The 23,515-nt window shown below is 45.1% G+C and overlaps 1 protein-coding gene across 3 annotated transcripts in view; it reads left to right on the forward strand.

Annotated features, from left to right (window-relative positions):
* Positions 1–23,515, forward strand: part of LOC133141727 (tenascin-like) — a 59,753-nt gene that overhangs the window by 23,619 nt on the left and 12,619 nt on the right. Inside the window, exons 6-15 of one of the 3 annotated variants that reach the window (XM_061262393.1) lie at positions 990–1,143; positions 3,414–3,683; positions 4,460–4,645; positions 6,352–6,441; positions 6,867–7,130; positions 13,476–13,751; positions 18,013–18,285; positions 18,658–18,930; positions 20,405–20,677; positions 23,000–23,287. In XM_061262393.1, the coding sequence (XP_061118377.1) occupies positions 990–1,143; positions 3,414–3,683; positions 4,460–4,645; positions 6,352–6,441; positions 6,867–7,130; positions 13,476–13,751; positions 18,013–18,285; positions 18,658–18,930; positions 20,405–20,677; positions 23,000–23,287 (2,347 nt within the window). The remainder of the gene's footprint in view (positions 1–989; positions 1,144–3,413; positions 3,684–4,459; positions 4,646–6,351; positions 6,442–6,866; positions 7,131–13,475; positions 13,752–18,012; positions 18,286–18,657; positions 18,931–20,404; positions 20,678–22,999; positions 23,288–23,515) is intronic. The other 2 variants (XM_061262394.1, XM_061262396.1) reach the window with 2 other exon arrangements.

Genomic DNA, 23,515 nt, shown 5'->3' on the forward strand with positions numbered 1-23,515 from the left:
AAGATGCTTTTAAAGTCTGGGGGTTTACAGCATTCCTGTCGGTGACGACCTGACGCCCCATAACGGCAGAGAGAAGAAGGCATTGTCTCTGCGGCCCCGGTCGTGTAAAGGCCATTACCCACGCTTAAACGCCCCGGGGCTGTGTGGCTTTGCCAGCACAGGCGGGCTTGAGGTTATTGCTCTGGGAGTGCGTCTTCATCCCCTGACTCATAAACACAGCGCCGCTGCTGTTACAGTCCTGCCGCTCTGAGGAGCTGCTGTCACAGCTCAAACTCAAACATCCAAACTGTCTGTACACGGAGCTGCCATCACAGTTCAAACTTAAACATCCAAACTGTCTGTACACGGAGCTGCCATCACAGTTCAAACTTAAACATCCAAACTGTCTGTACACGGAGCTTCCATCACAGTTCCTATTTAAACATCCAAACTGTCTGTACACGGAGCTTCCATCACAGTTCCCATTTAAACATCCAAACTGTCTGTACACGGAGCTTCCATCACAGTTCCCATTTAAACATCCAAACTGTCTGTACACAGAGCTGCCATCACAGTTCCCATTTAAACATCCAAACTGTCTGTACAAGGCGCTGCCATCACAGTTCCCATTTAAACATCCAAACTGTCTGTACACGGAGCTGCCATCACAGTTCCCATTTAAACATCCAAACTGTCTGTACAAGGCGCTGCCATCACAGTTCCCATTTAAACATCCAAACTGTCTGTACACGGAGCTGCCATCACAGTTCCACTTTGCTTCAGATTGAATACATGCAACAAGTGTTTCTATCTTCTTAGTTGGACATGCAGTAAATTCATGAATTTGTTCATTCATGAAAAACATCCGTGAAGTTTAATCGCAGCGCTATACGGAATGGATATATGGAACCCAGAGCAGGGGGAGCTGTCACACGCCCACTGATTTGGAGCAGTGAAGGCGAGATGATTGTGATGAGTGAAAACGTTGCTGAGTGTGGCGCTGTTTTCAGAAAGAGGAGAACGGGGAGATCCTGAACACCCTGGAGCACACGGACACCAGCTACGCGCAGACGGGCCTGGGCCCAGGCCTGGAGTACGAGGTTAAGCTGGAGGCCGTCAAGAATAACATCCGAGGGCCCCCGGCCATCGACACCGTCACCACCAGTAAGGGCCTGCCTCGCACTGTCTCAGCGGCTCTGCAGCGTTTACTCACTAATCAAGAAATACTCTGATTCTCAGACCCTCAATGCCTCACCCTTTATGGAAATAGATCATATTCTAAAGTATGATCAATATTTTGCAGCACGTCATTTGATTGACTGATAGATGTCAAATGATTAAATCCAACTGCACACTAGTGTATGTTCTCAAATGTGCAAAATCTGGAAAGATATAGAGGGGTATATTTCTCTACAGGAATATATTCAGAAGAAAAAAAATCCCTTATAGTATCTTTGACATTTAATAAATATATTTAGCCAGGCTTTTGATAAATCAGTCGAATTTTATCACAGTGATCAGTACAGCATATATTTACAGGTCTGTCACTTTTACATGTGTTTCACACAATCTAATGCCAGCACATGCCATTCAGTTCAGACTGGAGATTCCAGGGGTCAGCGCCCTGCCTCATGACATCACGCTGACATCACAAATGGCAAGGGTCAGGGGTGAAAGGTGTGATTGACTGTAGGAACATGAAGAAACCCTGCTGTCCCAGGATTGGTCTGACGTCGTGTGGGGGGTCAGAGGGCGAACAGGAGCTCCGTTACGGCAGTGGTTAGTCAGGGGTCGTCGAGGGGCGACTCCCTCTGTGTCACTTTGTCAGCATCCATAGGAGGGAACGGGGGGCCAGGAATGCAGAAATCTCCCAAAGCCGGCGGGAGCTGCCTCAAGAAGTAATTTAACAGCCCCGTTTAAACTGTGTGTCAGTACATTCATTTCATGGTGGAAATGAGGGAAATGAAAAATACTGTATATATTAACAGTGAACATAAAAAAGAGCGCTCTGGTGCCATTTCACAGTTTAACTGTACAGTCAGGCTTGAGAGGAGAACAGGGCCATTGCTTGTTTCTCCTGTCCCATTAAGGGCCACAGTTAAGAGTATCGTACCCACCAGGTCAACAGTACTGCTTTCACAAACAGGCTTTTCTGTACCCTCCCCCCCTAAATATGTTACACGGCCAAGTTACTGTCTTTATTTGCCGTTAAATGGCTTGCCAATGTAAACAACCAAACCGAGCAAGGAAAAGCCATTAACCACAAAACGGTGCCATGCCGATAATATAATCCCACGTATCCTCTGTTTGTTTGAACAGCTTGCAGACTGCCATCTTGATTAACACAGGGCAACACCAGGTCTGTCTGTAGGGGGCAGAGGGAGAGGCGGTAGCGTGGCGGTCACAGAAAGAGCCTTGTAATAGCACTGCGGTCAGTCTGAGGTGTAATTGAGAGCATAGCTTCTTCCTACAGCCTGCCACATGAAGAAGGCCCAAGAGGGGATTGTGGTTGTGTGGTCTCTGACTACTGTTTACCTCAAATCCAACCACAAATCCCAGCTGTTATTGTGTAAAGTAGTGGGTTTTCGGGTTGATAAATCTTTGGGAAGTTGCGCATATCACCAAGAGAAAAGCTGCAAATACGGCAGGCGTGCTTATTCCTCGCCTGTCTTGGTCTTAAATGGATGGACCTTTAGCTCCGGAGAAAGAAAATGGCAGTCCAACCAGGCTCCTCAGCCTGGACTGAGACTAGAGAACCTATCTGCAGATGTACAATTTTCAAGCCCATTCCTGTTCTCTTAAGCCAGCAACCTACAGTATATATTGCATAGAGAAATGTGTGTCATGTAAAATAATTTGGACTACAGAATACCGATATACAGTGGTTGCCAGTAGTCTAAGGACCATCGATGGAGTGAGCTGGATTAACCTCAAGTGCCCAGTGTGCAAATGAAATGCCACACTAAAGCTCTATATATATATTTTATTCTGTGGAGCTTTGAGGATAGTCATTTGGCTTGTGGCCAGTCCAACCCCAGCATATTTATTTTCATTGCTACTGAACTCTTTCTTTGTAAGTCATGAAGTTTGTATAGTCAAATTGTGCAAAGTTTTAATTTATTGTGGAATAACACTGGCGAAACATTTCTGTTTGAAAGTTGTGAATGAGAAAACTAACCCAATGCATACACACACACGCACACACACACACACACACACACAACACATATACATAATCCTGACAAGAAACTGCCTGTCAGTTCAGGAAACGAGTTGAAATTCAATTAATTAATTCATCGAAAAACCCTCATAGAAGGATTGACTGAAATTGAATTGAACCCAAACCCTGAGTTGGGTACTGCCTAATCCAGGATCAGGGAACTGTTTGTACAACAGCTGCCTCTAAGCACTTCTTGGTGTGGTCTGATCCGCAGTGCTGGACAGCCCCAGTCAGCTGGAGGTGCGCGGGGTGACGGACTCGGTCGCGATCGTCTCCTGGCTCCAGTCGGTGGCTCAGGTGGACGGGGTCTCTCTCTCCTACGGGCCGAGCACGGACTCTTCGGACAGGAACACCGCGGACCTCTCCCACACCGAAACCCAGTACAGCCTGGAGAGCCTGGCCCCGGACACAGAGTACGAGGTGTCCCTGGTCTCCAGGAGAGGAGAGATGAGGAGCGACCCAGTCCGGGAGACCTTCACCACAGGTAGGAGGGACCCGCCTGCAGTGGGAGGGCTCCAGGCCCCAAAGCCACCGACAGCACAGGTTCAGTGGGAAATAACGCAGGTGCCAAACTCATTTTTCCTGGAGGGTACCAAACTTCACTGATGCTGACTGTAGTGTTAGAAAATCCTGGTGAAAAAGGCTCAAAAGGGCGAAACTCTCGGTGCTGTATACACTCTTAGAATAAAAGGTCCGAAAGGCGCATAAAAAGGTACAAATGTGCATTGTTGGCCGCAGTACCCAATAGGTACATTAGTTGTACCCCTAACCAGCAATATATCATTCATTTTTACCCAAACATTACTGTACTTTCAGGGTAGATTCGGGAAATTACAGTATGTGTGGGGCACTTGGTTGGCATACCTTCTGCCTAAATTGCATTTATTCAAGGACTTTGAAATGTGTAACAATCAAAGAGGGACACCCAGTGTGGAGAATTCTACCAGTATCATATTCTTGCATATCTGCAAACTTGCTCTGTCTAAGAAAAATACACACACATGTACACACACACACACACACACACACGTATCACACACACATACACACACGTATCACACACACACATGTATCACACACACGTATCACACACACACACACATGTATCACACACACGCACACACACACACGTATCACACACACATACACACACATATCACACATACACACACATATCACATACACACACTCACACACACACACACATATCACACACACACACAGAGATGGCACTCAGGCGTTTGTCCGACTTGCTTCCAGACCTGGACGCTCCCACGGACCTGGAGGTGGTGGACCAGACAGACAGCACCGTGACTCTGGAGTGGAAGAACAGCAAGGCGGCCGTGGAGAGCTACCAGGTCAAACACAGCACGCTGTCAGGGGCCGAGCACGGCGTCACGCACTTCCTGCCCTCGGCTGGGGACGTCACGCTGGCCACCATCACCGGTGAGTGTCGCACGATGGGGGGGAGGCGGGCGCAAGAGCAAAATCTTTCTCTATACGTAGCTCCTCGTGGTTATCAAAGGCAATGACGCTCCTTCTCGAACTAGATGACCAAAGTGTCATTGGAGCCACTCAGAGCAACCATTTTATAGTCAATATTTATTTATTCATTTAACCATAAATGCAGGCTAAAGTTAGAAACAACTGCTCCCGCAACAAAGCCAGCACAGTCCTGGTGCTACTATACCATGCATTGAGGTATCTGAAACAGCTATGGGCTAAGCTAGTGCTCAGCTACTGTGAAAACTAACTACGAAGCCAAAATCATTGAAATAATGAGTGTTTTCAAAAAGGTTTTTTTTTTTCTAATCTTGAAAAAAGTCAGCACTGTCAAAAGAGCACCTCCAACAAGCACTCACCTGCACAAGGTTTCTCTGAGGTTGACAGTCTCACAGCTGATGCTGGAAGGTGGTGACTCAGCGACTGGGTGGGTGGTTTGTTCCACCACGGAGGGGTGGAGGGGTCACTGGGGGGCCAGCTGAGGATGAGTTCAGAGCTGTGTCAGGAGGTTTGGTTGGGCATGTCTAGAGACATGCTTCTGTAAGCGTGTCGAGGCACAGAGGCTGCCAAGGGCACAGTTTGGCAAGACCTTTGTCTCTGAAATGGGCATACTTTAACTCACAGAGGGGCGCTGAATTGAAGAAAAGCGGGTCAGTGTCTAGAGAGGGTGAGTGGAAGGTAGGTTTGGTGCCTATGCCAATACCAAGCACAAAGCATGGCTGATCGTGGTAGCATTCCCAAATGTGCTAGTTTTCCATTTTACTGTATCTGGTTTTATTTTATATAAAATCACAATTTCCTTTGCAGTAAAATCCCTAAATGTAATGAAAGAAAAATGCAAGGGACTGCTGCATCAAGCCTTCACGATAAAATGCCACTATTCCTTCCACTGCGAAAATGAGAAGTGTAACGGAAAACGTGTAACGTTTTCCTTTCATTCAAATCACCCGCACTGTTTCAAGGAAACCATTTCCTGTTTGGAGGGCCCCAGCCCTCTACACCACGGTCATTACTGTGATTTACTGCGTTCAGCCCTCGTGATTTTATTGATAGCGATATGTTTCCACAGCATGCGGTCACATTTTAAAGTGGGTTCTGCATAGCCTCATGCCATAGTGTTCACACGTCCTAAATCACAGGGTGTGGACAGGGCCTTTACTGTACAGCAGGGGGAGAGGGGGACCTGAAAGCCTCTTTTCTGTTTCACAGCAAATATCGCTTTTGGGAAATGCAAATGCCCACATTTTATACCTCTTGAGAAAATGGTCAAACCTGCAAGGACAGCAGAATCGCATAGGAGGTGGTATTGTGGTTGTGGGAGCAGCTGGTTTCTGTAGATTAACAGAAGTGACCAGTTATATTGTATTTATTAGTATTTGTTATGTATATTGTTTTTTATAGTTGTATTTCCCTTGTATATGTCCAGCAGTAGAGAAATATGAGTTGGAATACATACCACTATTCACAGACTACATGCATAACCCACATAAAAAAGTGACAATAGTATATATTTATTTGTATACATTTTCCTCTTTCATAAAATAACTTTCATTGAGGTCTTTGTGCTGTGCTGCAATCAGTTTTTTATACAGTATAGATTTGCTGCAATGAGTACCAGTGAGATAACCTGTGTCCATCGGTTGTGAAAGGTTTAAGCCCTGGGACGGAGTACGGGATCGGCGTATCTGCAGTGAAGGAGGACCGAGAGAGCCTGCCAGCTACCACTAACGCTGCCACTGGTAAGGCTGCTCACTGGTGCATCCTGCAAACCTGTCTGCAGCTCTGCAGCTGTTAAAATAACAGTTCCCCACCACTAACATCCAACAGCTATGAGAACAATCCGTCTCAGTTTACTGTATGCTTAAGCTAGTGGTCTTAGTACAACCGGCAGTGATTCACTACAGCTCTGAGGATCTGAGCATGTTTATTAAATGTGATGATTTGGGGGTGGAAAGTCTTAAAAAAAAAAGAAAAAACCTTCAGCATTTATATGTTTGGTTCCAGGTGACTGGGAAATCCATCTCTCGATGACAGTTGCTCAGTTTTCCGTTTGCGCAAGGTCCCTTGCGTCCTAGCCATGTGCTTACTTGTCTCTTGCACAACAAATGTAATGTGAGGATGTTTGGAGAGTTACCCCACATCCGCACCTCGTCCCTTCCGTTAGACCTCGATGCCCCCAAGGACCTGGAGGTGAGTGGATCCACGGAGACCACCCTGACCATCGTGTGGAAGAAACCCGTGGCCAAGATCACCATCTACCGGCTGGTCTACTTCTCCACCGACGGCAGCATGGAGGAAGTGGAGATCCCGGGCACGGAGACCACGTACACGCTGACCAAGCTCACCCCGGGCACGCTCTACACCATGTCGCTGGTGGCGAAGAGAGGCAGCGAGAAGAGTGAACCCGCAACCCTCTCTGCATCTACAGGTGAGTGGCACGGCAGCTGAGGAGGTCCCCCCATTCTGGAGGATACCGATCACACCTCCTGGGTGCTCTTCCCTCAGAGCTGAATGGCGCGGAACGTGTGCACAAAGTGTTCTTCTGTTTGCTCTATCCACAACGCTAACGCTTCTCAGGTTTTTCCATTGTGAACAGGCGTAAACAGTTATGAGTCTGCGGGGGCCGTCGTGGATGTACGTTTTGTGTGTGTTTTCAGGATGCCAACAGTTGTCACCCATAAAGAATGCTGCTCTTTGAGTATTCTGGGAATTAAATTTAGGAAGAAATTTAGGAAGAAAAAAACAAATAAAAAAAACCTTTTGCAGAATCGTTTAACTTAACAGAAGCAAGAGGGAGACACGCATAATCAAACCAAGATTTTTATTTGTTTACACTGCTGTCTCGGGCGCCACATTTCCTAAAACCGTTACTTTCACGAGACGACCTGTTCTATTGCAGAACAAGGGAAACAAACTTTATGACAGAGGACAGATTTATACTTCACATGGGAAATGCAGGTTTGACTGAGAATAAAAGAGCTTTTATTGGATTCCCCCTTCCAGCCAGAAGCAGAGTTGGACAGACTTGTGTTCCACTGGTATTAACCATATTGTCCTCTCTTTTATTTTTGAGCAATGTCACCACAATGAAAACACAGGTTATTGCAGGTTAGAGTCCAGGCTGTGCCACAGTGAGATATCCACCCTGCTTTTTCCACCTATATGTAGGCTTATTGCATGAAATGTATGCAATGCAATGCATATGTTTAGTAGGCATATACATTTATGAGGGGAGGGCAGGAGTTTTCTATGTGTGGCATTTTAGTCTGAAGAACCAAAACATTGATATGTCATATCATAGTATATAAAAGAAATAGACTTCAAGGATTTGTCAACACCTTCTTCAGCAAAAAAAAAGTTTTGTCAATGTCATTAGGTAAAATCCCTGAAGTTATTTAGAATCTAAGCCCTTTTCAAAATATGACATGCTGAAAAGATCACTACTGTAACAAATAACCTCATAGGAGAAAAGGCTTTGGAGCAACACTGAATAAACACAGTGATGGCTACATGACAGAAAGGTCTGATCCAGTGTGCCTCCAGCAGGAATGATTACAAATGATCTACAAATGTGGAAAGGGTCATGTTCTCCGCCTGGCCTTTTGTACATATAAAAATATTAGCAAGATTAAGAAACTGAAGGCTTATGTAAGCTACTGAACATCATGACACTAATCAGCAAGAGCTGCCCTGTTAAGTTATTCCAGGGCAATACACTTGAATCATTAACTACAACAAATAACTATGATGACTTAGGCTTATCATCAGCTTAAATTATTGTGTGAGACATCTGCGTAAACGGAGAGTCCAAAATAAACAGAGCCAACAGTTGAAGTTAGACAGCTGGAGTGTTAAACAGCCATAGGGAGACAGAAAGTGAGAGGACAGTGACCTTGGCAACAACTTTCCAACAAAAGCAAGAGTGACGCAAGGTCGAACACCAGTCTCATTTTAATTTGTTGTCTCTTGTTGTTTTTCCTTGTAGCTTCTTTCACATTTTATCTAGCAGACTATGCCCCTGAGCTGACCACAACCAAAAGCTCAGAGGAAAATGTCTTTAGTTTAATGTCAGTAGACGGCATCGATCCCGATTCCTCTGGGATTGGAGAGGATGCAGAAATGATGGCCCTGACTGTATCGGGCATAACCTCTAACGGATTTCTTCTGTCTTGGGATTCAAAAACTGTGCACGATAGTTTCACTGTAGAATGTAGAGACTCCATGGGATTATGGGATGTGGTGCAGTTTCAACTCCCCGGAGATGCCGCAGGCACTAGAATCGAAGGCCTGAAGGCATCCACCTCATATGAAGTAAGGCTTTATGGAGTAAATGGTGGCCAGAGATCCTCGCCACATGCAGCAGTTGCTGTCACAGGTATATACCGTTTTAGGCTGCCCAACAGCCGGCATTATCCTTTGCTCTGTCAAAAGTGAATGCATTTTTCCTGATGACATCAAAATGGCTGCTCAAGATGTGAAAATGGCAACCGGTGGGCATTGAAGGTCTTGCATGACAGGTTTGCTCCCACATATGGTAGAGCCAGGAGCATGGTATGACCGTAAGGTTTCCTTCAGCATGCGTACCGCAGAAACCATTGCATCGTCCATCAGAAGTGGCTACGGGCCACGTGCCATCTCATCTCCATATGCATGCTGGGAAGGCCAAGGCCTGAGAAGCAGAGAGAGTTGCTTTTCAACATTGAAAACAGGGTTTCAGGGCGCATATAGCATACAGAGGCAGGTGATTCCACATTGGAGGTCTGCTTCCTGACAAGGCCCAAAGGCCTGCGATTTTGTCAGGTATGGAGCCTATTTTTTGTCTTTGTGATATTAAGATTGGGCATTGTCCTATAGAACTTTCTCACATAAGTACTGCCAACCCGAAAGTAAAAAATAAAAATAAAAATAAAAATAGTAGCATACCAACATTTCAACTATCATTTACACTCACCTTGTGTTTGTGATGGGCGAGGACATTGATAGGTTAATAAATACTCAAAGAATCAAATGTTTCAGCTCCAAATGAGACTCTACACATAGCAATCATACAGCTAATTTTCATAACTGGTCCTGCACCTCCCTGCTTTGATGTCTTAAAAGCAACGATCAGCTCTGTAGGCTAAGTGCCAAGTCATCTCCATTCATTCCCATTGTTTTCCACTCCATTGTCATACCATTTGTCCGTGTTTTATTTTATTTTTTGCTGTTTGAACGTGCATCAGACAAAGTCCGCAGTAGCCTGTGCATCTTGAGGCTACCTACATCGCAGGTGAATGCTACTCAGAGGTGTTCAACGATCTGATGTTGCACCGCAGTGCATGGCTTCCTCATCCTTTTGAAGTGTACAGTGTACTTCTGTTTCACGCAGACTACACAGAACCTTCAAAACATTAATGGCGCCTTCGGGAGCCATTAATACGCAAGCTGCCTGCCGCGAATGAGTCGCCTGCATGAGAGGATATCGGATGATATCAGAAGGCCTGTGCGAACCGTAGCTATGGTGACTGTGGTTACACATTGTACACAACTGTTACGCATTGAAATGACGTGATGACTGAGATGCACAAATGTGACAATCACTTTTTAACCTTCGATAGATGCAACCAACAAAAAGAGTGCAAATGCAGAATGTCTTGCATTGCTGGTTGAATGTTTGATTTTCAGTAATGCTGAGGGATTTCCTGTTGTCTCTTTCCTGCTGTTAAGTAACTGGAAACAACATTTTCCCTCCTTTGCAGGTCAGTTTGTGTTTGTTGTGTTTGTCATGTAGTTAACCTGTTAATCCATGAAATGTACTTTTGTTTAGCACCTGAGTCTACCACAGCGGATGTAGTCCCTCTCAAAATGGCTCCCACGCCAACAACTCCAGACCGGGAGCCTGACTCCGCGGTCACAGCACCCGATTCTCTTCAAACTAAACCCCCAAAAGCTGGGTATTTGGTTGGAGGATCTGGAGATGAGTCCTACAACTCTGGTGTGGAGCCCCTGGGAGAATTCACTGCCACTATGGTGGACCAAATGGGTGCAACCAGAACAAATGTAGCCCCCACCCAGGCAGTTCCTGTGGGAACCTCCAACATCTCTCATGTGCCGATGAGGTCCGAGACCATGCTGAACTCCACAGCTGATCCGTACTCCACCATTGAGCTGAACTCCACGACCAAGCCAAGCTCCTTGGCAGAGTTAAACTCCACAGCTAAACAATACTCTATGGCAGAGCAAAACTCCACAGCTAAACTAAACTCTATGGGAGAGCAAAACTCTATGACCAAATTAAAGTCCATAACCAGGCCAGGCTCCTTGGTGGACTTAAACTCGACAGCCATACTAAACTCCACAGCGGAGCCAAACTCCACAGCCAAACTCACCTCAAACTTTGATGCTGAATTAGACTCCACAGCTATACTAAACTCAACGGCCGAGCCGGACTCCATGGCTGAGCTGAACTCTACAGCTGAGCCAAACTCTGCCACCATGTTAAACTTCACAGCCAAAATAAACTCAATGTCTGAGCCAAACTCTACCACCATGTTTAACTTCAAAGCCAAACTAAACTCTACAGCTGAGCCAAACTCTACCACCATGTTAAACTTCACAGCCAAAATAAACTCTACGGCTGAGCCAAACTCTACCACCATGTCAAACTTCATAGCCAAAATAAACTCTACGGCTGAGCCAAACTCTACCACCATGTCAAACTTCATAGCCAAAATAAACTCTACGGCTGAGCCAAACTCTACCACCACGTTAAACTTCACAGCCAAAAGAAACTCTACGGCTGAGCCAAACTCTACCACCATGTCAAACTTCATAGCCAAAATAAACTCTACGGCTGAGCCAAACTCTACCACCACGTTAAACTTCACAGCCAAAATAAACTCTACGGCTGAGCCAAACTCTACCACCATGTCAAACTTCATAGCCAAAATAAACTCTACGGCTGAGCCAAACTCTACCACCACGTTAAACTTCACGGCCAAAATAAACCCTACGGCTGAGCCAAACTCTACCACCACGTCAAACTTCATGGCCAAACTAAACTCTACGGCTGAGCCAAACTCTACCACCATGTCAAACTTCATAGCCAAAATAAACTCTACGGCTGAGCCAAACCCTACCACCACGTCAAACTTCATAGCCAAAATAAACTCTACGGCTGAGCCAAACTCTACCACCACGTCAAACTTCACAGCCAAAATAAACTTTATGGCTGAGCCAAACTCTACCACCACGTTAAACTTCACAGACAAAATAAACTCTACGGGTGAGCCAAACTCTACCACCACATCAATCTTCATAGCCAAACTAAACTCTACGGCTGAACCAAACTCCTCTTCCAAGCTAAGCTCCACAGCTCAGCCGGACTCTTTGGCTGAGCTAAACTCCACAACTGAGTTGAACTCCAAGGCTGAGCCAAACTCCACTACCGAGTTTAACGTCACAGCCAAAGTACGCTCTGTGACAGAGCCGACCTTGATGGCCGAGTTGAACTCCACGGCTGAACTAAGCTCCACGGCCAAGCCAAGCTCCACGGCTGATGACACCACTGCTCAGGCAGTCACTGTGCCCGGAGATTCCTGGATCACGCAAGTAAATGGCTTGTCCCCCAGCACCTTGTATGAGGTTAATGTGTATGGGACCTCAGAGGGAGAGAGGAATAGACCTCTCCCCACTCTTGCCACTGCAGGTACATCATCTCACCAATTACTATCCCTGCAGCCATTTAGGAAATCTGTCTCCATTCCTCATCCCATCCCAAGTCATCTCATGCTCAATTCTGTCCTCTGCTCTGGTTTGGTACACATACGTGGAAAATACGTGTGTGCTTACGGACTTAACTGCAAAGGGTTTTTTTTCTGCTGCCGAAGGAAATGTAGGAATGAGTTCCAATGGTAGAAAAATGGAATAGATCGACCACTTTTTGACTTAATCGTGATTTTTTTGTTGTTGATAGTTGTAACATTCAAGAAACTCGCTTTATATGTGTCAGCTATTCCAGGCTCACTCAAAATTTCATTTTACAATTTGAACGAGCAATTTGATTATCATAAATAACTTGGCTTAGTATGTCTGTTATGGAATCATAGCTACTAACTGTAAGTACGGTAATTCCTATCTAAAGCAAGTATAAACATGTGAAAATATGGGTTCTGTAGTACAACCCAAAGCCTCATGGAGAGCTCTTAAATGAAAGCTTTAAACAGCGGCTTGGCTTGAACCCGCACACAGAGCTGCGCAATTGAAAGAGTAAACATTCCTAGCGATACAGTCCACAAGTGGCTTGTTTAAATATGAGGATCAAGCAAGGCCAAGGAATCTTTCTTGGTATCTTTTAATGAAAGTATTATTACTAATACTACAAAGCACAGGATTCTCATTCTCATTTCTTCTGTTCATCATTTCATCCATTCATTTCATTTGCTGTTCCGATTCATCGATTTCTTATCTGTTTGATTATCATTTGTGTAATCTCTTCGAATGTTTTACATCATATGTGATGTTAAGTCAAGCAATTTCTAACTGGAAATCATGCATTCCCGTCTGATACACTGTATATGCTGTGCAGTGTACTTACAGTGGCTATGTTATGTTAACTACCTCTTCTTACCTGTATAACATCTAATCTTTATTCCCCCTAAGGAAAAGACTTGACTGAAAAGTATAAAACATACAGCACAAATCCCACCCGCCTCTTCTGCAGGTTCCGTTGTTGCTGCATTGGTCTGCTGCCCACGTGATGCATTGACTATGTTTTGATTTGTTTGTTATCCAGTGGAACACAAGCCCCTGGTGGGAAACCTCACCATCTCAGACCTGTCCTGGGACAGCTTCAATGTGTCCTGGAGCCCGGAGGAGGCTGAATATGACGCCTTCTTAATTGAGATTGCAGAGCTGGAGGGGGGCGAGCAGGTTGCTAACCACACCCTCTCCGGGGACGCCCGAAGCCTGGGCGTCTCCGGGCTGAACCCCAGCACCACGTACAGGATCATCCTGTACGGGGTGCACAAGGGGGAGATCTTAGAGCCTGGCTTTGCTGAAGTCGCAACAGGTACACGCCCCCCCCCCCCCACCCCCCCAACACCGACGCCAACCCCTTGCCAACACTTCAGTCTCTCAAACTGAAGTACTCTTCAAGTTTCCCTCTCTTATTCAATGTTTCCCTCAAATTCCTCTCCCTCTCTTCTTCCACCTTCTTCTACCTCATGATTTATTTATTTTTACCTTCCAGAAAAAAAGAAAAAAAAAAGATCTGTGGTGTCAAGCAGTGGCTCATGTCACGGCCAACATCATTCTGCTCTCCCATCTCCATCTCCACACTCCAAAAAAAGCCTCTCACAGCACCGCATGAAGGAGCACGCCTCCCCCCCAAAGCTCAAACCCTCATACATCACCGCTCCCCTTCCCCCCCCCCCCTCCACTCACAAATATGGCCTCCATGGTAACATAATGTGTCATCTATCATTCTTACCCTCCAGCCACTGTTGTCAGTCTTGACATGAGACGTAGGGTGGGCGGGAAGGAGGTCTCGTGGCCTGCTGCCCCAAAACCCTGCCAGCCATCGGCTACCCCCCGCACCCCGCCTGACCCCTCTTCCAAAACCCTGAGTGCATGAGACCCTCCTCCCATTTGTGCATTGTGTGGTGAGTTCCCCTTGTTGTGCTGCGGTGATTGCAAAAATAAAACCCCAAACCGAACATCATCCATACCAAACAATGTGCATCCATTTCATGTCATCATCATCATCATCATCATCATCACCATTATCATCAGCATAATCCTCATCACCACCATCTTACATCTCATGATCTCAAACCCTTAACACCCTAGACCACCCATCTGCCTGCTGAACCATGCCTTAACTAAATGACTGAAAAACTTGGTTTGTCGAACGCGCTTTGTGATGTAGTCCATGCCGTGGGATGTGCACAGAAACTGAGAATGCGTGCATCGAAATGAACAAGGAGATGTTTGCTCACCTGGATAACCTTAACACTCATCTACATGTAATGGCCACCTCATGAAACACCACCCTACCATCTTTCACTCCCTCCCCTTGCCAAGAATGACCAGGTGGTGATCTTAGGCATTTCTTGACTCGCGTTAAGACTTTTGGTGATTCATGTGTGCGTGGTTGATCCATAGCACATAGTACGGGTGACTGCAAGTGCTGAACCTGACTATGTGCTATGAGAACAAGCAAATCAAGGTAGCTACGGAGTTAACTACCTTCACAACAATCCTTTAACAAAATGTATTCTTGGGGCCTGTTTCTTGTAAATAGTAAAAATCTGATTAAACATTAATACCCATATGAACAAATGGACCAAAAAAAGCATGGTATACCACAAATTGCTCGGTTGGAATACAACGGTTAGCTAGTTGTATACCAGCTATATAGCTAATTGGTTGGCTATATTGGTTAACTAGCTAGCTAGTTTTGAATGTCAAATTCTTCAGAATAAGATAATATGCATTTTTATCTCATGTGAAACTGATCCGGGTGCTGGTGTTTCACTGGATTAAAACCAGCCTAGACTGCTGTGTCCACACTTCCTCAGCGCTCTGCGTTGTGCATTCTCAGGATTTCAGTGATATACTGCAGCCGATAGGATTTATTTCGCTGAACTCTTTCCCTTGAGTTGGGCTTGGCTGAGTTGGGGCAGCCTGTAGCATAGTGGTTAAGACATATGACTGGGACAGGCAAGGTCAGTGGTTCGATCCCGAGTGTAGCCACAATAAGATATGCATAGCCGTTGGGCCCTTGAGCAAGGCCCTTAACCCTGCATTGCTCCAGGGGAGGATTGTCTCCTGTTTAGTCTAATCAACTGTGCGTTGCTCTGGATAAGAGCATCTGCCAAATGCCATTTATGTAATGTAATGTAATGATTTGCTTGGGATAAGAGTGATGGGCAGGTTTACAGAGGGTTATGATATGGGGACATTCTGACTTTAATATGTAGGGTGCATCACTATTGGATTACCTGCATATTACTGTACGTACCGTTTGCCTGAGACCAGTCTTCTCCACCTGGTGTTTCTTCCCATCTAATTGTCTTGTTTTTGTGCATGTCTCTTTGTCATCAATCACACAACTCTTAACACTCAATTGATACACATGCCCATGTAGAAGAAACACCTGAATTAAGCATGACTGACTACACTTCCTATTGCACATTCATTTACATTGACAAATTCTTGGGAGAGAACCTGGTCAATTCCAGTGGACTTAATACAAAGCCAGTATGGTGCCAATGCTGTTTATATGGAATGTTCCTGGGGAATTACGGGCCAGTTAGCCCAACATGCATAACATCACCCAAATAAAAATATTTACATTTACTCAAAGCCAGCTGATGAGAATATATTGTATTTAGGTTTCCAAAAAGCAACACCAGCAACTGGAATGCTTCATATCTTAGGTTGATACACCAAAAAGGAATATCACCAAACAATGCTATATTGCAATTTTACACTAAAATGGGCTGAAGGGCCTGTTTTCTTGATTCTTTTTATTCTAATAGTGTAATACATTTATATGTGCACAATACTGCATTGCATTTGATAAAGACAAAAAACAAATACAAAGCTCATAATATTAGCTGTTCCTGCATACATTCAGTACATATCAAATATATTCTCCTTTGTTTCTTCCATATGGGATGCAGATTTTGTGTTGTGTGCCCTTGACTAATCCATGTCTCTTTGAGCAATCTGTTTTGACACTACAGTGTATTAAAACAAAAAGGTTTGCGAAAATGCAACCTTGCATTTCAACCTGATAATATGCCTCAAAATTGTGCAGTATATGAAGTATATCCATGGTACTTCAAATGACAACATTTTGAATATTTCATTCAGCATCCGTGTGGAAATCTGTTAAAACTTTGGCATCTATCGCACACAGACTTCTGAAAGGTTTTTTTAAATGCAAGTTTTCATTTTTGCTTTTAGTGAACCAACCTGCCTGTGTTGATTTTGAAAGACCGGTAGACCTATCATAAGGTTATGAGTGTTGTAAATTCATAGAGTTGAACAGTTGGGGCTTCATGAATCTCACAGAGGGTCAAACCATCAGCTTCAAGTACTCAAGTGATTATTGGCTGTCCACATTGGTTAGTGTAAATCAATGAGTCACTGACTGGTCTGCCCATTTCAGGGTACATGAAGCCTCAAGCAACTGCCTCCTCTTTTTAGTCACTATCCCCCATTAATGTTGGCCCCTTGTTCCTCTGTCTCTTTTCTGTGTGTGTATGTGTTTTGGGGGGAGGGTCTTCATAAATTCAGCCAAATGGGCTGTAGAGCAGGGGGTATTGTGATGCATCAAACATCAGAGAATGTACCATGCCTATAATTCAACTCTCAAATTAATATATGAAAATTATAATAGCTTGTTGCCATACGCAATGAACACGTTTTTTATGAGTTGTATTTACTTCCTCACTGCAATTATGCTTTTAATCACTGAAACATTTGTTCTGTTCTGAAGATATAATCTGTTTGAGATTAAAGGAATGCATAATGATTCATGCTGTACACATACAGATAAAACACAATAAACAAAACAAGACTCTTTCATAATCACACAAAGCCATACAGACACGAAATTTAAATAAAGTAGCCCGAGATCAAGAGCTACGCATTAGATTAGGTTATAACTGCACTCTGTCTTTGAAGCGTAATATCATAATATTGTCAGTTTAATGTAACATAATTCATCCAGTCACTGGAATGGTAATATTTATCTACAATAGACATGAGGCAGACTGGAGCAGCTGAGTACCTGGAAGCCAGTGCTGCCTACTGAACTTTCTTTTATGAACGCATATCTGCTGAGTGAAGCCAACCCTTATACCTGCGCACACACACACACACACACGCACACGCCCAAACGCACACATACACACGCATTTGCTCACACACACGTACGCATGTGGACGGAAGCATGCACATGCACATACACACACACACACACACACACACACACCCAAACGCACACATACACACTCACATTTGCCCACACCCCCATGCACACACATGGACGCAAGCGTGCACACACACACACAATATGTGCTGCATTTGTGGCAGTAAGTAGCCCAAAACTAAAATGAAACACCTGACACATCTTGTTTAAATGTTTCTTGGATGCACCATATATTTGCTTAACAAGTGCCATAACAGCATTGAGGAAAGTTTACATTTAAAAAAAGATTGTGGAGTGAATATAGACAGCGCCCCCTGCTGTTACTTTTTCACTCTGTATATTTTTAACTTTTTTTTTTTTAAGCCAATCATGATGTTTCTCCCCTTAGAGACAGAGCCTGTGGTTGGCAGTCTTTATGTGTCAAATGTTACTTCCGAGAGCTTCACCATTTCCTGGAATGGCACGGAAGGGAACTTTGAGGGTTTTGTCATGGAGATCATTGATACCAGCTGGCTGATGGAGACCTTGGAGTATAACCTATCCCACAATGCACTGTCGTATGAAATCACAGGGCTCAACCCCAGCACTGACTATATAGCCTACCTTTATGGGGTGTTCAAAGGGGTGAGAACTCACGCTGTCAGTACTGTTGCGACAACAGGTATTTCTCCCGATTCGTTTTTCATTTTCTCTTCCATCGTAATGTGAATGAAGATTATTGATTTCTAATCTTTGTGATGACACATGTGGCCCTGTCTAAATGCAGTGGTTTTATTTCTTCAACACGCAGAGACACCACCCTCTTAATATTGAGGCACTGCACAGGTATCGAAAGTGCACACGGTGTGCATGAACATGTCAATTTACTAATGATTTCACAAATTAACTGAGGAAAGCAAGGAGATAAGTCCATGTGGGTGGGAGGGACACTTAATTAAGTGGATGGGGTATAACAAATGGGATTGATGAAAAAAAAAAAATCTGCTTTGTCTTGTCTTCTCAAATGAACGCTGACTCTCTGTTTTCCCCGTAGCTGCAGAACCTGACTTGGCCAGGCTAGTTGTTTCTAACGTTACCTCAGACAGACTGTCTCTCTCCTGGAGGACGGGAGCCAAGGCTTTCGATAACTTTGTGGTAGAGATCAGAGAGTCTGCTTTGCCCTCGCAGGCCACGGGGCGCACCCTTCCCGGGGGGGCGCGCTCCACGGTTATCACCGGGCTGAAAGGGGCCACGCGCTATGACATCAAAGTATACGCCAGCTCCGGCCGGCGGAACACGTTGCCCCTAACGGCCGTGGCCACCACAGGTACGCACGGCCGTCTTTTACTGTCCTGTTCGATCGTTTCAGCGCTCAGACACCTGGCACGATCGCCACGGCATTCTGCCTTCAGCTCTCACTGAAGGTCGCCTCAGTAGTATCTCTCCCCTTCTTGAGAAATGTACCTGTTTGAACATAGCAGCTTTTTTGACAACCGCAGAGGGCTCTGCAGTGACAAGTACACTTCAGTATTGCTTTCCCTCTCTGGGGAGCACACTCTCAGAAATAAAGGCACGAAAAGTACAAATGCTTGTCGCTGGGGCGGTAACCTATTGGTGCATAAAATGGTACCTTTTTTGTTTGGAAACATACTAATTTTTACCCAAAGTGAACATTACTGTTCTTTCAGGGTACATTAGGGAAATCTGATCCCTGAACAAAAACGTACTGTAGGTCCCTCCACTTTATTTCTGAGAGAGTAGAGCAGTGAGCATGCCCAGCATTAGGGCTGCCCCCCGACTAAGGATTTTTTAGTCGAGCCTTAGTCGCTATTTTGAAGCGGCGATTCCATCGACGCCTATAGCCTACCGAATGAATGGCGGCATCAGGCTTGTCCAGCATTGAGTTCCACGCCCACCGCAGCCAACATTAATACAGATTATGTCCGCGAATGTTGCAAAACAGTCCGTGGTGTCTGGCGAGCTGAAAATGGGTGGGGCACAAAAGTTTCCTTAAACAAACCTTTGGTCTCAACCTGTTTTCATTCATTTTTATTGATTAAATAGTGAGCCAACGATCTGACAAATCAAAACAAAAATGAACACGCAGCTTGTGAAGGGAGATGAAATGATAAATAGAATTTATTCACCTATTAAATTCACAAATTCATTTCGATTGTTTGTGTGAGCAGAGGCGGTTTCTAGTGTTAAGGAATCATTTGCTATAGTGGCACACCATGCAACCACACGTATGCTAACGTTGCACAAGGGAATTGCTTTTGCCTGCGACTATTCGACTGAAAGAATCTTAGTTGTGGGAACGGTCTCTGGCCGATGCTTCGACAAGTCGAGCACTGGGGGGCAGCCCTATGCAGCATACCAAATGAAATCTGTTTACTTCGTTCAAAGGAAATACAGTATAAAATCCCATACTTTTTAGCGACGTATCGCAGCTTCTTTTCAGAGACAGCATATAAATGTAAACGATTCATAGCATGCATACAATGCGTGGAGGCACCCAAGTTAGCACATACGACTTATTCTTTTTGTTCCCCACCGTGTAATATTTAAAAAACAGGACTGTTTAGAATGAGCTTAGTTGCAGAGCATGAATGACACCATAAATATGATGAAAAACGAAATCCTGCACACCACAGAACTTGTAAATGTACAAGCTGAGAATCAATTTCACAGGTGTGCGCAGTACTGACTCAATGTTAAGCAAGAGAAACCCAATCCCCGCCCCCCAACACAGTGAAATTGGAGAGAGAGAACAAAATTGCGGCTGTTGTGTTTTCGTTCAGAGGCAGAGCCTCAGCTGGGGGCGTTAGCCGCGTCCGATATAACCCCGTCGAGCTTCATCGTGTCCTGGGACACCGTGGCCGGCCACTTCGACGCCTTTGTCCTCCGGGTCAGTGACGCGGAGCAGCTTTACGACACGCTGGAGCTCGGGGCCACTGCGGACGTCCGCAACGTCAGCGTCGGTGGCCTGGTAGACTCCACCCACTACGACGTCGTCCTGTTCGGCATCTCCCACGGCCGCCGCACACCCTCGCTGTCCGCCCGTGCCCGCACAGGTACTACGTAACAGCTGCAGGCTTTTCGCTGTGCGATATTTGGAATGAGATTACACAGCATGTGAGGGGAGTAATTTTGATTACAATCAGCAAATTGGGTTACCCGTCTGTTTAGAGATGAAACCACAGGTCTGTGTGCTACATGTTCCCCCCACAAAACTCACCAGGCTAAATGGTCGGCCTGATGGTGGAATAACGAAGAAAGTCCCATTGTATTCCTATTCCACGTATGTACATGCTCGTCCACAATAATAAAATGCCTTTATGACACGGCCGTGTAATTTCACGGTCCCTCACTCACAGACCCCTACACCCTAGAACACCTCCATCTTTACCCTTTTATTCAGTCTATATGCGGCCTGTAGAGTAGTGGTTAAGGTACAGGACTGGGACCTGCATGGTCGGTGGTTCGATCCTCGGTGTAGCCACAATAAGATCCGCACAGCCGTTGGGCCCTTGAGCAAGGCCCTTAACCCTCCATTGCTCCAGGGGAGGATTGTCTCCTGCTTAGTCTAATCAACTGTACATCGTTCTGGATAAGAGCGTCTGCCAAATGCCATTAATGTAATGTAATGTAATGTAACATTGAATTAGCATAGCAACAGAGGGCATTTCAGACAGTGCATTTCTTTGTAGTGAAGGAAAGGTTTGCACTCATTACCATTGATTTACTCATCGATGATACATTCCCTGGTAGGACTTCTTCTAAACACAGTGGCCACAATGATATACGTACATCCCTTCGCTGCTACTGTAAAACAATGGCAGGCTTAAAATACAGAATCACCAGCAATGGTAATTTACAATACAACACAATTCGTCCATTGTATACTATGAAGCAAACCAGCCCCTACATTTAAGAGACTTACACTCACAGCTGAGCAAAGGACACAAATGGGCAGAAATCAGTGCTAGCCGCTATTGAATCTGAACTGCAAAACTTGAATTTGTATTGCAGTACTTTTATTTTGTTACATTAGAACATTATTAAATTTGAATTGGACTCCCAGTCTGAGCCATCGAGTAGTCATCACCCTGGCGTCAGGTGCTACCTGAGGTAAATGACGGGTTGCCTACACATGGCCTTTCACAGGGCCCGTCCCCTTGCTAATGGCTAAGCCCCTGGAGCTGACCTATCCATTACTGGCCATAGCTAATGAGGGCCTCAGTGTCTGATTGGCTGAAGTCTGCAAATTTTGCTGGCTGCTTTCCAGTAAAGATGTGCCCTGTCCATACAAACATCTCAGCTGGTCAGACAGCTCTTTTCACCAGCGAGTGAACCAAGGGAAGCGATAGCCTGGGCTTTGTCCAGAGCATAAGCTGAAAGTTCGGACACTCGTTCTGTGAGCTGCACCACCCTCCCTGGTGTTAACAGTGCGACTGTACCACATCACTTGAGTTTGGAAAGAAAGAGAAATGAGCTAGAACTCTGGCAGGAGATGACTGCCGACTCAAGCCTATTCTCCATAGCTGTGGAAGGATCTGAAGCGTGTTCGGCACCTGTGCCCATTTGGATTCCATTTGCATTTTATTCATTGTTGCCGGCATGCCCCGCATAATAGATTGAATGATTAAACAAAGGGGAACAGATCCACGGATCATTAGTTGACTTTGGGTAACTTGAAAACGATATTTGCAATGAGATTACACAGCATGTGCTGTATTTGTTAAGACTGGTATCTGGAATCTAGAAATAGATGGCTCAGGATAGTTAAATTACTCACAGGGACCAAAAGTGTGAGTGTTATGGGTGTTATTTACACCAGGAACAAGAACGACAATTCTGTTCAGATATAAAGCTATAGGGACACTTAAAATGGAATAATGGCAACAGACTTTTCTGACAATTTCTTTAGAAAGACAGACAGTAGATTAACTGATTATTAGTGTTGCTTATTGGAGTTGACAGACTTAAAAAGGTATTACCTACTGTATCTGATTATTGATGTAATTGGCAAATTCCGTTCTTGGTCACATACTGAATCACGTAATTACTTGATGGCAAGGTGTTTCTGAACTGGAACTATACTGTACTTACTTTTGGTGGATTCACACATTGTTTGTATCAGCTTGTATCTGCAGGCCTCGTGCTTTTAACTCAGCATTGCCAAGAAGTCATTGCTGGTTTTATTTGAGGTGGTCAGGGGATACCAATGTTTACACATTAAACACACTCACAGAGGATGACCGCATATAACAAGGAAATATTTTTTGCAATCACTGTGTGCATCAACCATGTTGTTTTCTCACCTCCAACTGTTCCACCCCCCCCCCCCCTCCCCCTAACCAAAACGGAAACTCCACCCCTGCCGTTCTCTTTAGCGGAACTGCCCAAAGTGGAGAACCTAAGCATTTCGGACATTAACCCGTTCGGTTTCCGGGTGTCCTGGACCGCGAGGGACGGGGAGCAGCCCGACGGGTTCGACCACTTCCAAATAGTGGTGACGGACTCGGGCTGGCTGCTGGACCCCCAGGAGTTCACGGCGCAGGGTGACCAGTCGTCTCTGGACATCAGCGGTCTGATCACTGGCATAGGCTATGAGGTCAGGCTGACAGGGGTGTCCAGGTCAGGCCTGAACTCCCGAACTCTGAGTGCAGTGGCTGTGACAGGTACCATCTATCCACAAAAAAAAAAACCCAGGCTCTCCACCAAAGCATGGGGACATCCCCAACAACAACAACATGCATAGCTCAACAACATGTGTTATGTGTCGTCCATTTACGTGGCTGTAATGTCACTAATGTTGAGTTTTGGGCTCAAGGACGTAACAGCAGTCGACGCACTTTACTAAAGTCGATCCTTTTAGTAAAATCGGATTCACGGTTCCAGGAACCTGT

This window comes from Conger conger, chromosome 12, assembly GCF_963514075.1.
Source record: "Conger conger chromosome 12, fConCon1.1, whole genome shotgun sequence".
In the NCBI taxonomy this organism is placed as follows: Eukaryota; Metazoa; Chordata; class Actinopteri; order Anguilliformes; family Congridae; genus Conger; species Conger conger.